Raw genomic sequence first — 17,076 nt, 5'->3', positions numbered from 1 at the left:
GGCTAGAGAGAGAACCTGTTTAAACAAACAAACAAACAAACAAACAAACAAAAAACTGGCCTAGGGAGTGGGCTCAATGGGCCAGAACACATGCTGTGCAAATATGAGGACCTGAGTTCAAATCCCCCACACCTAGGTAAAAAGCCAGGTGTGGTCATGAGCATCTGCAACCCCGGTGCTGTGGGGGCCAGACAGGAGGATCTGCAGGGCTCACCGGACAGCCAAAGTAGCTGAAAATGGTGAGCTCCGGGGTCAGTGAGAAACCCTGCCTCAAGGAAATAAAGGAGAGAGCAATACAGGAAGACACCTGGTGTCCTCTGACCCCTGCATGCTTGCCTATAGAAGTACTCATATATACACAATGCACTATGACATGCGCATGCGCGCACACACACACACACACACACACACACACACACACACACACACACACACACCCAAAAATAAAAAATTAAAAAAAAAAACCAAAACAAAACCAAGCAACAACAACAACTACAAAAATTCTAGCACTCAGGAAGCTGGGGCAGGAGGATCATTTTGAGTTTGAGGCCAGCTTGGGATACATTGATGACCCTGCCTCAAAAAATAAAATATAAATAATAAAATAATAGTAATAATATAACCATAACAATGGAAGGAGTATGGGGGTTCCTAGGGAGCCTGTGTCTAATGGAGACAGAATTCTGGAGATGGCTGGTGGTGACGGCGCATGGCAGTGTGAATCGCTCTTTATGCCGCCGGAACACTTAAAAATGGTAAAGACAGGGCTAGTGAGATGGCTCATCACCAGGTCAAGACACGTGTCACCACCCTAGGACCCACGTGGTGGATAGAGAGTTGTCCTCTGCTCTCCACATGCTCACTGTGGCGTATGTGTGCATATACACACACACAAAAAAAATCCAAATTTAAGGGCTGGAGAGGTGGGTCTGTGCATTAGAGCGCTTTTTTTCTTTTGCAGAGGACCTGAGTTCAATTCCTGGTACCCACGTAGTGGCTCACAGCTGTAATTCCAGTCCCAGGGCATCCAATATCTTCTCCTGACTTCCATGGGTGCCAGGCACACACGTGATGCACGTACATACATGCAGGCAAAACATTCATACACATAAAGTCTAAAACTTAAAATTATTTAAAACTGGTTAAGTTGGCAGATTTTGTATTCTATGTCTCAGGGGCCGGTTGCTGCCACTGAAAAGCAGCCGTGACCCCTCCCCGGTTTGCTGAGGGCAGGCAGGGTGTCAAGAGTGAGGGCCCTTTGTTCTGAACCCCTGGTCCCCTCCTGTGGGTGACTAGGGCATGGGCCTCTTTCCTCTTTCCTTTCTGCTGAGAGTTTGCAGTGCAGGGTGGGGATGCTGAGGTGGGGAGGGAGACCTGGGCGGGGGGAGAGCACTGGAGCTTGTGGGCATTCCCACACCCTCCTACACACATGCAGGGTGTCTGTCCGCCCCACACATGCCCCAGGATTGTTACTTAGTTTCCTCTGCAGTTCGCAGACGGCGTGTACCTGGTTCTGCTCCTGGGCCTCCTTGAAGACTACTTCGTCCCCCTACACAACTTCTATCTGACCCCCGACAGCTTTGACCAGAAGGTAAGTGCCCTGTCTCCTGGGAGCGGCCCCAGCCACGCTCACTGGGGTAGACAGGAGGAATGTCCCCTGGTGCCACTGACCAGCTGCAGCCCCTCAGTATCCTTTAGAATGGGGAGCCACACAACATGTGGGATTCAATCAGGGATACAGCTCCCTGAAGACAGACTAGGAAACCCCTCTGTGGCATGCAGTGCATCCAAGTTTGCTTGGTCGTGTCTCCTCCAAGTCTTTCCCACAGGCTCGGGTTTTTTTGTTTTTGTTTTTGAATGACTCTGGTCAAATGCCACACACAGCCCTCTGGGCTGGCCTGCTTTGGGAGCCTCCAAATGTTATGTCCCGGGGTGACACGTGTGTGGCTCTGTGACGTGTGCCTGCATGTGTCAATTTGCTTCTATTTTTCCCTCCTGCTGCAATAGGGCTTTTTTTTTTTTTTCTCAAATATTTACAATCGTCCCTCAGAATCTGCTGGGGACGGGTTCCAGGGCCCCCTCGGGTACCAAAACCTGCAGATGCTCAAGTCCCACATGTGAAATGTCGTCTACAGCCTACACACTTCCTCCTGTGGATGTTAAATCCTGTCTGGTGGCTTATAATACTTAATGCAATGCAAATGCTATGCAAAGTAGCTGCTTTCTGTATTGTTAGTGATCGACAGTGGAGGATGATTGTTCAGAATCCTGCAGTCCCCCAGACACTGTCTGTGGTCTGCAGTTTGTGTCATCTGAAGACACGTGTGTGTGTGTGTGTGTGTGTGTGTGTGTGTGTGTGTGTCTATGTGTGTGTGTGTTTCTGTGTGTGTGTGTCTGTGTGTGCCTATGTGTGTCTGTGTGTCTGTATGCATGTGTATGTCTATGTCTGCATATGTATACATGTATGTCTCTTCATGTGTATATATACATGACTGTGTGCAGCCATGTATATGTATGTCAGTATATGTATATATGTATGTACATGTGTATGTCTGTGTTTGTGTATATATATATATGTGTGTATGTCTGTCTTTATGTTCATGAGTATGTATGCGTATTCATTTATATAAATATACATGTCTGTGTATGTGGGCGTGTGTTTATGTATGCATGTATGTGCCCTCATATATGCCTTGTGGATCTGTCTATGTGTGTATGTATATGTGTGTGTGGTGTGTATGAGCATACATGTGTGTGTGAGTATATATGTGTATGTGGTGGGGCTGTGTATATGTATGCATATTTTATTTCTGTGCTTGGTTTCCCAGACAATTCCTCTTGTAGGACCCCCTGGATGGGCCCCACCCCACCTGTGTCCCTGTTGTGTCTGTCTCTGTCCCTCCCAGGTTCCCTGCAGTTGGGTCTGCAACTGAAGAGTTAGTGCCTCACTTACGGGGACTTGGCAGAGGCCAGTCTGGGCTGCTTGGGTCTCATGGCACCTGCCAAAGTGTGAGTCCCATGTGGCCTGGAGGCAGACGGTGGCAACTGCAGCGGGAGCCAGGGGAACAGCAGGGGACAGGCCAGTGTTTATCAATCTGCCGGCTCCTGGCACCGAGCAGTCTGTCTGCTCGTGGCCAAATGTCGTTCCTATCTTGCCTGCAGAGATAGAATTGGGCAGATTAGAGAGGTCTTGGCATGCTGGGGTCCACGCTGGGGATGGAAGGAGAGCGAGTGTGGTGAGGAAGGAGCGGGACAGAGCTCATCAGGACCAGGGAGCCTGATGTAGTTGTAGAGACCAGAGGTCAGAGTGTCTGGTGAACAGGTCCCTGTGTATCCAGGCCCCCATGTAGCTATAATATCTCTGGGAGATCTTGTCTTTGTTTAAACTAATAAGGAGGCTGGTGAGAACTGTGGGTAACCAGCAGAACTGGGTTTTTGTCCAAACAAGGCTTTGCCCAGGTGGGAGAAGCCACGTTCCCCAGCCTGGCTTTCTCCCTTTGAAACCAGGATGAACATTTATGCTGGCCACTGCCCTTGCCTAGAAGGCTTCAAGGATGCCTCTGGTGATGACACACATCCAGAGGGTCCACCCATTCTCCAGGGAGGCAGGAGGTCGGGATGTGGGTCCTCTCCTCAGGGAGGCATGAGGATTGGGTCCCTTTCTTATTTACACGTATAGTAACATACATTTACACACATTTACATATACATTCGGACCTCTTCCTCCTAGGGATGGTGGTGAGGGTCATCATCACAAGTTATTGCCACACCTCTCTGAGCCTTGACCCACGGATCTGTCTCTTAGTCCTCGTGGCTGGGAGGGTCATGCCCTGCAATGTCTCTGATCAGCTCTGTGGCCTGAAGTTGGGGGTCCTTTGCTCTGGCCCCTGGCATCTTGGTGATGACATCTTAAGGGTGCCGAAGAGTCAGCAAGCAGAGCAGATGTACCATGCGCTCCCTCAAGCAAAGCAGCGGCCTACATGTTTAACCAAAGACGTTAGTCTGGGCATGTGGCTCAGTTGCTAGAGTACTTGCCTAGCATACGCAGGTCCTGGGTTCGATCCCTGGCATTGTGTAAACAGGCACGATAATAAACATCTGTAATCCCAGCACTTGAGAGGTGGAGGCAGGAAGGTTAGAAGTTCAAAGTTATCCCCCTAAACTTAGTTTGAGGCCACCCTGGCCTAAATGAGACTGTCTTGCAAAAACAAAAACAAAAATAAAAACAACCAACATTAGGCTGAGGAATAGCTCAGCGGCAGTGCATGTGCCAGGTGCCCAGGAAACCCTGGGTTCAGTCTCCGGCGCTGGGGTGGAAGAAGCCACACAACCAGGCAGCTCAGACCCCGTGGGCTCCTGCCTTCTGTTAATTCACGACTGACATTGTAAGGCAGATTATTGCTGGCATTCCTGGCTCACTCCCGGCAGAGTGACAGACACTGTCACTACTGGAGAGACAGTTGGTCACTGTGAGCTCTCAGGCCTGTCCAGCTGGTGTCTGTGAACTTACTGGTTTGCTGCTCCACCTTCCCATCCTCCCCTGCTCAGGGCAGGTAGAAGCTGCACATGGTTTGGTTGGTCTTGACTCCTGTAGACTTGAAACAGGACAGAGAGACTCCTGCTTGGAGCCTCTGGCCGACATTAGCAGAATGGAAGCCTCAGTGGAGTGTTCCATTGGGTGGGCAGGGCAGGGCAGGATGGGCAGGCAGATGGTTGGGGCTGTAATAACCAGAGACCTTCATGCTGGCCTTTGAGCTAACCTGAATTCCAACAGGATCCCCAGTTGCCTCAAGAACAGTGTACCTACCTCACAGAGACACAGGCCTCCATGGATGCCCAGCTCTTGAGTTATCTGACAGGTAGCACGAAGTTGCCCTGTGCTCGGAGCAATGTCCAGAGCTGAGTGCCTTTGCAAGGGAGTTGTCTTCCCCAAGCCTCAGTTTCCCAATCTGTCATGTCTCATCATGTGACGGATTCTGGCTCAGAGGGAGCACTTGGCTTATCAACCCTGGGGGAGGAGGGCAGGCTGGAAGCTGCCATCCTTCCATCCCCTAAACCCAGATCTGTGACGTGGGGAACAGGAATTATTAAGTTACGCCCCGTGGACTCCCCGTGTGCTCCCCCTGTGTCCTGGTGGGCTTTGTACAAAAGGAAGCAGTCAGTTCTTTCTACACAGAAGGAAGGAATGTGTGGACATGGTCAGGTGTGGGGGACGTGGCCCCCACGGGCACTGACCCTGCTGCGGTCTTGTCTCTGGCAGGTGCACAATGTGGCCTTTGCCTTTGAGTTGATGCTGGATGGAGGACTCAAGAAGCCCAAGGCGCGCCCTGAAGGTGAGACCCCGCCAAAGCAGTTCAGAACACTAAAAGAGGGACAGCGGGTGTGTGTGTGTGTGTGTGTGTGTGTGTGTGTGTGTGTGTGTGTGTTGTGTGTGGTTGTGTGTGTGTGTGTGTGTGTGTGTGGTGTGTGTTTGTTGTGTGTGTGTGTGTGTGTGGTGTGTGTGTGTGTGGTGTGTGTGTGTGTATGTGTGGTGTGTGTGTGTTGTGTGTGTGTGTGTGTGTATGTGTGTGTGTGTGTGTGTGGTGTGTGTGTGTGTGGTGTGTGTGTGTGTGTGTGGTGTGTGTGTGTGTATATGTGTGTGTGTGTATGTGTTGTGTGTGTATGTGTGTGTGTGTGTGTGTGTGTATGTGTGGTGTGTGTGTGTGTGTGTGTGTGTGTGGTGTTGTGTGTGTGTGTGTGTGTGTGTGTGTGTGTGTGGTGTGTGTGTGTGTGTGTGTGTGTGTGTGTGTGTGTGTGGTGTGTGTGTGTGTGTGTGTGTGAGGCCCCAGCGACAGTTTTCTGCTACACATGTAGCAGTGCAGCTCACAGCTCCTGAAATCCCTCCTCCTCTTCAGCCGACTCTCTCTGTTTCCTCCTGCAGATGTGGTGAACTTGGACCTCAAATCCACTCTGCGGGTCCTTTACACTCTGTTCACCAAGTACAAGGATGTGGAGTGACAGAGTGGCCGATCCTCCCGGAACCATGTCCTGGGCAAGAAAAGTGGGTGTGTCCATCCACGGTCCCTGCTTTCCCAGGAGACACGTCCCCAAGGAGACCTCAGGCTTCCCATCCCAGCCGTCCTCTCTGCTCCCTGCCTGGTTTGGTTGTTGTTTTAAAAACCCTTTTCTTCATGGTCCCCCGGCCAACCCGTTAGGCCTTTGAGAACTTGGTGCTTAAAACACGCTCTCAGGTTTGAGGCCTCACTTCCTCTTCCCCGCTGCTGCCATCAGGAGATGGGAAAGAAGGAAACCCTCGCCTAGCCCTCAGCTGGAGAAGGCTGTCCACCTGCGCTCCAACCCACAGAGCAATTGCTGATGGCAGGGCTCAGCGGCCCGGCTCCAGGGACTCCGCCCCACTTGTCCTCAGGAACCCCCTGGGCTGGGCTCTCCGTGGAAGCAGGGTCTTGTCTTAGTAAAAAAAGATCCTCGCAGTTTTTCACTCCTGTCTCAGAAGACTTAGACTTGTGACGTGTGTCTCCACCCCCACCCCCACCCCCACCCCATTCGTCTTGTGGTTTACTGGTTTTGACTGACCTTTTACGTAAACTCTCAGGACCCAGAATGCCTCGGGGGCGTGGGGGGGCCGAGGGGAAGCTGCACAGGGCACGTCTGGGTCTCTTGCTGGCTCTGAATGTGCAGCTTGAGCCTGAACCTTTCGTCTCTGAGGCCGTGTTAGGGAAAGGACATGTTTTTAGAGACTTTACAAGGGGGGGAGGGTATCCACTACTACAGGCGCCCGGAGTGACAGAGGCGTGCATCTGGAGGCTCTGGAGGCTGGAAGCAGGAGATGGAGGTGCTGGCAGGGCTGGCTTCTGAGGCTTCGATTCCACCACTTCCGCTTCTCTCGGCCTTCACACCATCCCCTTTCCTGTGTTAGTCTCCTCTTCGTTCTGATAGGGAACCCACCCCCTCCCTGTACGACCTCACTGACCCCATGGCAGCCGCAAGGGCCCTGTCTCCAAATGCAGTCTCCCCCGACACGCCAGGAGTAGGTTTGTGGGGCATGTCTCAGCGGCTAGTGGGGGCATAGGAAATGTCCACATCCTTCCTAGAACTCTGCTGGCATCCCCTGCAGCATGTCCTAGAAAAGAAAGGGCTGTTGTTCCCACAGGCCATTCACCACCCATTCTCCTTGACTCTAGAGAGGCGTGGTGATGCCGTGGCTGGCTGGCTGCTTGTCTCAGGAATCCTAGTTCTGTGGCTCACCCCTCTCCTGTTCCTCCTACCTCCACACAGCCACCCTCTTCCGTGAGCCCTCAGTGTTCACGGCAGCTACCGTGAACCTCCTCTTCTGATTCCGTCCTTGCCGTGTACGGACCAGGGCTGTGGAGCAAGGTGTTGATACCGAATAGCCCCGCCGACAGCGAAGTTCCAGAAAACAGTCCAATATCCCCGCCTTGGTTCCGCTGTTGCTAAGCTGGGGATGGGCTTGGAGCCGTCGGCTCCGATGGAGGTGGCTTCCCAGCAGGGGAAAGAGATAATTAAAACGGCATTACCGTGTCTCCCTGTGGGATGCGGTGACATTCAAGAGCCACACTGACAAAATAGCCGGGACTGGAACGTCCTGTGCTGTCTTCCCAACACGCTCAGAACCACAGCAGCATCCGGGAGGGAGCTGCCGGCTCCGCCTTGCTCTGCTCACAGGTGGTCTTGGCAAGGGTGTCTCACAGCCCTGGGGCAAGGAGCCTTGATGCAAAGGGTTTTCAGAGACCTGTGATGCTGAGGGGGAAGGAAAGGATTGCTCTGGGAAGGGTGGTGGTGGTTTCCTGTGCATCCCTATCTGGAGGACATATGTTGTACTTGGAATCCAAGTGGGCTCCTTTGCCCTGCTGTGGGACTGGTGAAGCCAGGGTTCCATGAAGGCATGACCTTCCCCACTGTGTTCTGAAATGCCAGGGAAGGGCTACCTAATGTCCTTGCTGTCCTCTCACTGTGGCATTCATACCACAGCCTGGACAGAGGCACCAATAACCAAAGTTCCTAAGCTAACTTCAGGAAAGCAAGGCTTTCTTCACAGAAGCCAGTTGGTGCCCCCATTAGTTTAGGGAGAGCTGTCCTCCTCCATGCCCTCAGGTAGCCAGTGCCTCCTCCAACTTTCCCATGGCTCTCACTGGGGGGCCCCCTGGAATGCAAATACTTCTCTTTGAGTTGTTAATTCAAGGAAGTTCTGGTACCTTCTACTGCTTGGGTCTACATTCTCTCCTGACATGTATTTGAAGAGAAGTCTGGCCACCAAAACTGGTAGAAATGCCATCATCTGTCACCCCCTGCACACGGAATCTCAAGGAAGGGTCAGGCGGGTCTGCACCTCCTCCCCCTCCCCCAGGTCTGCAGGACAGGTCTCTGGGGTTGCTGCTCTCCATCCTGCACCGATCGATCGATCGGCACCTCCCCTGGAGTCCTGCTGACCTGGGTGGGCCTGCAGGCGGCTCTTGTTCCCCATTTACACCCAATTGTGCAAGCCCTGACTGAGCCCAGAGCCCCTGCACCCTCCTCTCGGCGGCCGGACGAAACGGGAATCTTATTTTCAAACAGCCAAATCCATCCCCCCTCTATGTTGCAGCGCTTCATTGTCTTTTTAATTGTTCGAAGCCAAGTGTCCTTTGGATTTCTGGATATTAAATAAAAGCCACTGAACCCCTGGCTGTGCTTTGATCAGACCCTCCTGGCGGACGGCAGGGCAGCGTGCTTGCGACAGCTCGGACTCATGGCTTCTTCCTGTGCCAGACGTGCAGGCGGGAGACGGAGCTCGGGGTGTCACAGTGTGCTCCGACTTACTCTAATAATGAGCTCGGGTGCACCAGCTGGCCTGTGGCTCTTTGGGGGGCAGCTTCTCACACATTCCCTGTCCGTTCTCCCTGCCCAGAGCTGGGGCTGCCTCATGTCACATTGCCGGGCTGGCTCGAACTCTCCTTCTGAGGCTGCCAGGCACAGGCTGAAGGAAGAGGCTGGTGAGGAGCAGGAGGGCTGGGGGATGGGCTTCCCTGCTCTCTCTGTGGACAGAGTAGGAAGCCAAAGCCGGTCGGTGATGGCGACCTCAACTTGGCGTTCCACAGCCACTTCCCTGAAGAAGTCCCGTGCCTCGGGTACATTTTTCTCTACAGAGTTATGTTTACTGGGAAGCCAAGAAGAGTTCTATATAGTTCCAGAGTAGCCTGGGCTATGGAGTGAGACTTTGTCTCAGAACAATTTTCTCCTGATCCCCAAATGCCTAGCTGGTCTAGACAGCAGGTCAGCAATGTTCTTTAAATGGACTAGGGTTGAGAGATGGCTCAATGGGTAGGGTACTTGCTATGTACTTAGGAAGACCTAAGACTGAGTCTCTAGGGTTATGTGCTGGGTGTGGCATTGGGAGTCCATAATCCCAGACCTATGAGATGGGAAGTGGATAGAATCCCTGGAAGCTACCTGCCAGCCTAGCGACTCTGGTGAACATGGCAGGGAATAGCAAAGGGACCCTGCTTCAGAAGAGGTAGAAGGTGAGCGCTAACACCTGAAGTTGTCCTCGGACTGCTACGCACAGGCCACATGTGCCCCGAACACCCACCCCCCCCCCCGCCCCCCACTTCACAACAAAAATACATGTGTACACACGGATTTTTTTTGTTAAGCTAGCTAAAAATGACAAACTCTGGCTGGGAAGGATTTAGACTTTGGATGGGCTCTTGGGCTCCAGGCCAGCTTTGTTTTTTCAGTGACTGCTGGTGGCTTACTCTGCCTGAGCCTCCCAGTTCTGAGGGACAGAAACCAGCTATCTTCAGTACCATGTCCCTCGGCGATGTGTCGTAATGTCTGGAGGTAGATCGGCTGTCACAGCTGGGGAGGCTTGGCTGACTACTGACACCCACAGCTCACAGGACCACAAAGAATTAATGTCCCCCAAAGTCACTGTGCTCAGTCAGGGACACCCTGAGGTCAATTGTCAGCTCCCAGGGCAGTCCATCTCCACTTTCTTTTGTTGTACAGGATTTTTCTTTTACTATTGATGAAAACAAAGTTTTCCTCTTAGCAACTGGGACCACAGCTCAGTTGGTAGAGTTCTCAGGCCCTTGTTGGGAAGCTGAGGCAGGAGGAGAGCCTTGAGTTCAAGAGCAGACCAGGATACATAGTGCTAAACTCAACCCCCCAACCCCCCAGCACTAGATGGACCACACCTGGTAGCACATGTCTATAATCTGGGCACCAGCGGGATCAGGAATTCGAGGTCACCCTCTGCTGTACAATGAGTTCAAAGCTAGCCTGAGCTACATGAGAGACCCTGTCTGAGGAAAGAGTGTGTGTGTGTTTGTGTGTGTGTGTGTGTGTGTGTGTGTGTGTGTGTGTGTGTGTGTGTGTGTGTGTGTGTGTGTGTGTGTATCTCCTAGTTTACTTTCTGTTGTTTTCCTGCCTTGCCCACAGTCAGGACAAATCTTTGTCACCCGCCAGTCCCACAGCCGCTCAGACCCAACCAACACAGAGACTTGTATTGCTTACAAACTGTATGGCCATGGCAGGCTTCTTGCTAACTGCTTCTTATAGCTTAAATGAATCCATTTCCACAAATCTATACCTTGCCACGTGGCTTGTCGCTTACCGGTGTCTTCACATGCTTCTTGTCATGGCAGCGGCTGGCAGTGACTCCTTCTGCCTTCCTGTTCTTTCTTTTCTCCTCTCTGTTAGTCCCGCCTATACTTCCTGCCTAGCCACTGGCCAATCAGTGTTTTATTTATTGACCAATCAGAGTAATTTGACATACAGACCATCCCACAGCACTAGCACATACTGGACACTAGCTTTTTTTGAGGCCAGCCATGACATGTGGTCCTCCTGGGACCTTCTGACTGGCTGTTTAGAGCTGATGGAGTGGCCAGAGACAGTGTTGAGTTCTGGATCAGGAGACCGTGTGGATGACTTCTGGTGAACTAGGATGACAGGGTGCAGCAGGAGGTGGTTAGACATGCTTCTCGCTGTCACAGTAGAAGACCACCTGCCAGTCAAGCTTCCCGATTCTTCTTCAGTGATTAGATGCTGGAGACTTCCCATGAGTCCTCAGAAGGAGCTGAGGGAGAGGCTGTCCCAGTCACCTGCTCATGAACTCCACGTATGTGATCAGGGCCTGCTGGAGTGTCTCTCTTCCTATTGACCATGGAACATTTTGACTCACTGGTTTTGTAGACTGCCAGATCAAATGACACCCAGTGTCTGGTGAACAATTCAGAGTCCATGGTTGCTTGGGGGTACGGTCTTAGTTTTGTTTTCTGTTGCTATGATAAAACATCCAAGATGGTAATTTACAGAGCATAGAAGTACGTTTGGCTCATGGTTCTGGAGGCTGGGGAGTGAGTCCTCCAGCAGTGTTGAGATCTGTTATGGGACCTCCCAGGACAACAGGACAGAGCACATCTGATGGAGAGGCAGAGTAAGCATGCCAGCTTATGTCACCCTTTCTCTTACAGAGCCAAGCCTGGGAATCCCATCCTCAGAACCCCATCTCATCCTGGCTCCATCCGTTCAGCCCTGTTTCCAAACACCATTAGCACATGATTCAGGATCAGGTCTCAACACAGGAACTTTGGATGGGAGACACATTTAAACCACAGCCTGTTCAGGCTTTAGCCCATCCTGGGAGTGGTGGCAATCTGGGGACAAGAGAGGGGCATGATTCTCAATAGGAGGGAGTCATGATGTCACTGGACGCCACTGTACCCCACAGCTCTGAAACCAGGACTGCTACTTCTCCACTGCCCACTGTCCATCATCCTGGTGCACGGTATACCCATGGAACCTCCATGGCCCGGCTGGCTCAGAAGAGCCAGGTGACCTAGCTGTGGGTACCACTACTGCTAGGGTCAAGTGCAGAGCTTCTGATTCTGTCCCCATTAGGCAGCCTTGTGAGCGCTGAGGCCCAGGCACAGCATACGTGGCCTTCGTGTCCAAAGAGCCGCCATCACGAAGCACAGGGCCTCCTTCCTAGCTGCAAGAGAAAAAAAGATTCAGCTCTTGCAGTTTCATTTGGGAGGGATGGTCCTTAGATTTCCAGACAAGCAGATCCTCAGAGGGCTATGGGGTAAGCAAGCCTCTGGACTAGCATACAGGCGTCCACACAAGGCATCTGGAACAGGGCCACTCACTGTTGCTATACATATACAAAGAAATAGAATGTTCAGGGCACCCTGGATGGACAGATGAAGTCACTCATAGGTAGTCATGATGAGACCGAACACTGACTGCGCTGTAAGCAATATACATCAGTACACTACAAGCCATGTGTGGGAAGCGTACTCGCTCTGACGTGCCCATTGGCTCCTGTTGACTTAATGGCAGCCATAAAGGGGAAAAGCTAGTTGTTCCTTGGATGAGGCCATCTCTGCTGCAGCCTCTAGGCTTGAGAGTGTGCTGCTGGCCCAGCCCTGGATTGAGAGTCCCACTTGCCAGCTGCGGGTGAGGAGCTGTGCTCTCTAAGGAGAGCGGAGAGCCCGAGGAAGCAGCTACAGTCCTTGGAGTCCCCCTGGTGAGATTCCCTCTCCACCCGTCCCTGCAGAGGCAGGAAGGCGATGCACCCTCGGAGCTTCAACTCTGCCTTTAGCTTTTTCAATTTGGCAAAGATTTAAACTCAAGCCTGCTTGCCTTTTAAAACTGCCCCCCCCCGCCCCCGCACACACTCCCTGCCCCAGGGGAGCAAGCCATTCTGTGGACCCTGGTCTGGGATTGGGTTTGGCTGTGACCCTCTGTCATGGTTAGCTGCACTCAGGGCTGCTGAACTGGTTTGGATTTCTCTGCTGTTGATTGAGCCGATCCTTAGTGGGTGGCCATCTGCTTCAGGGCTGGATCAATTGTCCACAGCGTGATGGCCCTGGGCTAGACCCTGCTGAGCATGGCCCTGATCCCCTGTCCTAGCACAGCACCCAAGCTGTGTTGGTTTCAGTGTTGGTTGGGTTAGAACGGGCTCCCTCCTTCCCCTTCATCCATGCCCTCGGGTAGCACCTTCCTGTGCCGACTCTTGCCTTGGCTGGGTGGCTTGCTTTGGCCAAAGGGACAATAACAGATGTGACACTGAAGGAAATTTGATGAGTCTTGGGGCCGCGTCTCTCCAGCTGGGGATGAGAGTCGTGCAGTTAACGGCCAGAAACCCTACTTTCCAGGAGCCTGGGAGTGAAGCTGTTATGGATAACCAGCTGCCAGCTGACCACAGATACAGGGAGAGCCAGTCAGGGTCACCCTATCCAGCCCAGACCTGCCCAACCTATTCAAAACCATACAGTAAAGAGCGGGGAAGGGCTGTTGGGGTGAGCCTCCATACAGCATCAACTCCCAGAACTGAATGGTTCCTGTGGCAGATGTACGCCTGGGAGTGGGAGGTGACAGAGCCTAGGAGGGAGGAGATTGGCATTCCCTGGAGGACAGACATCTCAGACGCTGCACTTTCCAGGCAGGGCAGGGTCTCTTCCTGCAGACCTGGGGCGGGGGGAGGCTCATGGTTACGAGGCCCTTCCCCCAAGTTTTGGGATGCTTAGATCCCCTCTTCCTGTCCACAATGCCTTGCTTTCCTGTGGAGGCTTGGTAGGCTGTAGTTTCAGTCTGTGTCACAATTTCACGCGTCACAGGCCGAGATTCTACATCTGTCTCCCAGCTGCATCCTCCCCACAGCCCCAAGAAGACAGGGACTCCTTCAGTACTATTACGAGTCTCCTTAGTGTGCTGACCAGAGCTCAGCGGAGAGTGCAAGCCTGGGCTGGTTGTTTTCATATGTTCGACTCTCCAGGGGCCACCAAGAGCACGCTCACTGCCATGTTGGAATAGACCCTCTCCTAGCATTTGTGCAGAAGCCACCATTGAGTCGAGGCTGTGGACTTAGCCACCCTTGGCTGCACGTGACCACTGGGGATTGTGTCACCCCGTCTGTGGGAGTCTCCAAGGACTCCTTTCTCTCATGGCTACTGAGTCCTCGTACTTCTGAATCTACCAAAGCAAGAAACCAACCCCAGACGCCCATTCCTGAAGATACCCGGTCTGTGAGTGAGACTGATAACCCACTCTTTAAGAATCCAGTTCAGTCCCAGAAAGTCCACGGTGACCACGAAAAAAAGGCTCAAGGAGCAGCCTGCAGGTGGCTCCTGGCAGCAAGTGGTACCTGCTGCAGAGCTGGCCTGTGACAGGAGCTGCTAGGGCCAGGGAGCCGTGATGACCACGGCTCCTGAGTGTCCTGTCCACCTCCTCTTTGTACCTATTCCTGTTTTGTGTCCTGACCTCTGTGGACCCCATTGCTGGGCTTTTCTTGGCCATGGCTCCCAGCAGTGTTTGTCGGCTGGGGGAGGGGCTGAGGACAGGGAGGTGTATGTCATGGGTGTTGGGGGGTATAGTCCTCTTACTATATGCCCTCTCCAGTCATCACGGGTGGCCACGGCCCCCTCATTCTTTCTCCAGTGGCTGCCTCTTTCTGGGCTCAGTATCCATCCACTGCTTGCTCTCTGGCCTCCAGAGCCCCACCCCACAATGCACTGGGCTAGAGAGTCATCTCTTCTAGTCCACTCATCTGGTGCCGTGTCTCCTTCATGGAACCATGGAACACACTCTGGTTTCCACACTCGGATGTGCTAACTGCACTACACAACACTGACTGCTGCGCCATGATGCAGGGGCCAGAGGGCTCAGACGTGACTCAGAACATTGGGCCTGAGTTCGGGGCTGAGCTACTGTGCTGCCCAGCCACGCGAGTCCTGGTCATGGCTGCTCTCCCATTTCCTCATGAACCCTGCTCCCTCACTGGTGTGTCGGAATGGCAGTGGGGGAGCCTGGAGCCTCGGTTTCCCCTGTAGAGCAGAGGCGACAGTGGAGTGACATCTACTTGCAGAGTAAGTTCCATGCGGGGACCGCCCTTAGCATTTGCTTTCCTTTTAGCCTAAATTAGGTTAAAACGACCAGAAGTGACAGTGCCCACCCTGTGCCTTGGACAGTGCCTCAGGACTCCTCTGCGGTGCGTTTATGCACTTTACCTCTGCCTCCCACCTGCCCTGGCCACTTGGGTAGTGATGTGTCACAGAGCAAGGGTGGCTAGCTTCTCCTGCTCCCTCAGCTTGTCACCTGTCACTTTGGAACTCTCCATGACAGGCTAGATCCTGAACATTCAAGCTCGGAGGCCAGCTGGGCTCGGGAGGGCTCCGACTGAGCCCTTGTGCTGTGTGTCTCCAAAGTCCTCCTGACCTTTGCGTGGCGATTCCCCCACCTCCGACGTCCTTTCCACACCCTGGAATTGGCAAACTGCTATTGAGCCACCAAGGCGTTCTTCTCCAGGAAGCCCGCTTGGCCCCTGTGACAGCTCATTTGCACTGTCAACTTGACGAGATTTGGAATCCCCTGAGAGACACGCCTCTGGGTGTGTCTGCGAGGAGGGCCTTTGTATAAAGGGGTAACTGGGAAGGAAAGGCCCACCCTGAACATGGGTGGGGGCGTTGGGCCACGACTAAATACAAAGCGGAATGTGAGCTGAGCACCAGCAATCAGCGCCCCCGGCTTCCTGACTGTAGATGCGACGTGATCAGACCGTCTCACACTCCTGCTTCCCTGCCTTGACCACACCCTCAACTGCAAGCCAAAACAAGCCCCTCTTTCCCCAAGTTGTTCTCTTTAGTTTTTCTTTCTTTTTTTTAAAACAGAGTCTCGTGCACTCTTACATCCTGGGCCGACCTTGAACTTCTGATCCTTCTGCCTCTGACTCCTGAGAGCTGGATTACATGTGTCAGCTATCACGCCCAGTTTATGAGGTGCTGGTTTATGACCCCCTGCATGCAGGCACTCTAGCCACTGAGTCACATATCCAGAGTCTGTCACCCATTTTGTCGCTTCGATAAGAAAAGTGACCAGCACAGTGCTTTAAGCAATACTAGCCATCAAAATAGATTCGTTGGACCCATTTTGTTCTGGGTTCTTTTGTAGGTGCTGGCTTTTAATAGTGAGTGGGAGAGATGGGCCCCTCCCTGCAGAGCTCCTGGCTTGATGGAAGGACAGCTATCAGACACCAGCCAATGCCATTGGCTGACCTGTGGTGATATTTGTAATCTAAGAAATAAAGCTCATCTGAAGATCAGAGGACAGAGCCAGCCAGCCCGAGTTAGCCACAGAGGTCAGGCAGTGGTGGCACACACACCTTCAATTCCGGCACTGGGGATCACACACCTTTAATCCTAGCACTGGAAAGATTGAGACAGGAAGTGAGGTGGCTGGCCAGAGAAAGGAATATAAGGCAGGAGGAGACAGGATTTTGCTCTCTCGCAGAGGCTCTGTCAGGCTGAGGAGTTGGTGAGGTAAGAGGTGGTAGCTGTGGCTGGCTCTGCTTCCTGACCTTTCAGCTTTCTCCCTGATATCTGACTCTGGGTTTTGACTATAAGACCATTTAGGATTCGTGCCACCCTGACCCAGGACGGTTGCAGGCCCAAGCCACATGTGTTAGTCAGGGATGTTGTGGAAGGCTTCCTAGAGGAGGAGGAAGAACCGCAGCTCATGTCAGGAGTGAGGTCCGAGCGGTGTGAAAAGCTGAGCAGAGTTTACAAGCCATGGGGGACAAGCTGTGTGACGTCAAAGTGAAAGCCCATGACACTGACAGAGAACAGGCAGGTATTGGTGGGTTGAGTGGGAGAGGAGGCGGGGGCCGGGAGCTGTAGCAGGTAGGTTATGGGTGCAGTGACTCTGGCTGGGACCAGCAGACTGGCTTTTATTTAGGGGCTATTGGGTGGGTGTAGTGGCCTGTGGTGGTTTGAAGGAAAATGGCCCACAAAGGGAGTGGCACTATTAGGAGGTGTGGCTTTGCTGGAGTGGGTGTGGCCTTGTTGAAGGAAGTGTGCAACCGTGGAGGTGGACTTTGAGGTCTCATGTATGCTTAAGCCACACCCAGTGTTTCCAAGACCACTTCCTGTTGTTACCTGTGAGTCAAGATGTAAGAACTCTCAGCTCCTCCAGCACCATGTCTGCCTGCATGCTGCCTTGCTTCCGGTATTATGATAATGGACTGGACCTCTGAACTCTAAGTGAGCCACCACAGTTAAATGTTTTTCTGTATAAGAG

General features: G+C 52.8%; 1 protein-coding gene across 2 annotated transcripts in view; it reads left to right on the top strand.

Annotated features, from left to right (window-relative positions):
- The window catches only part of Parvb (parvin beta), a 90,077-nt gene extending 81,395 nt beyond the window's left edge, over nt 1–8,682 (top strand). For both annotated transcript variants that reach the window (XM_028856743.2, XM_037197492.1), the window contains exons 11-13: nt 1,490–1,591; nt 5,261–5,333; nt 5,921–8,682. In XM_028856743.2, the coding sequence (XP_028712576.1) occupies nt 1,490–1,591; nt 5,261–5,333; nt 5,921–5,997 (252 nt within the window). In that variant the 3' untranslated portion in view covers nt 5,998–8,682. The remainder of the gene's footprint in view (nt 1–1,489; nt 1,592–5,260; nt 5,334–5,920) is intronic.
- The last annotated feature ends 8,394 nt before the right edge of the window (nt 8,683–17,076 follow it).

The sequence above is a fragment of the Peromyscus leucopus genome, chromosome 20 (genome assembly GCF_004664715.2).
Source record: "Peromyscus leucopus breed LL Stock chromosome 20, UCI_PerLeu_2.1, whole genome shotgun sequence".
NCBI classification, from domain to species: Eukaryota; Metazoa; Chordata; class Mammalia; order Rodentia; family Cricetidae; genus Peromyscus; species Peromyscus leucopus.
The sequence above is the reverse complement of the archived record's forward strand: the minus strand, read 5'-3'. Positions and strand labels throughout refer to the sequence as shown.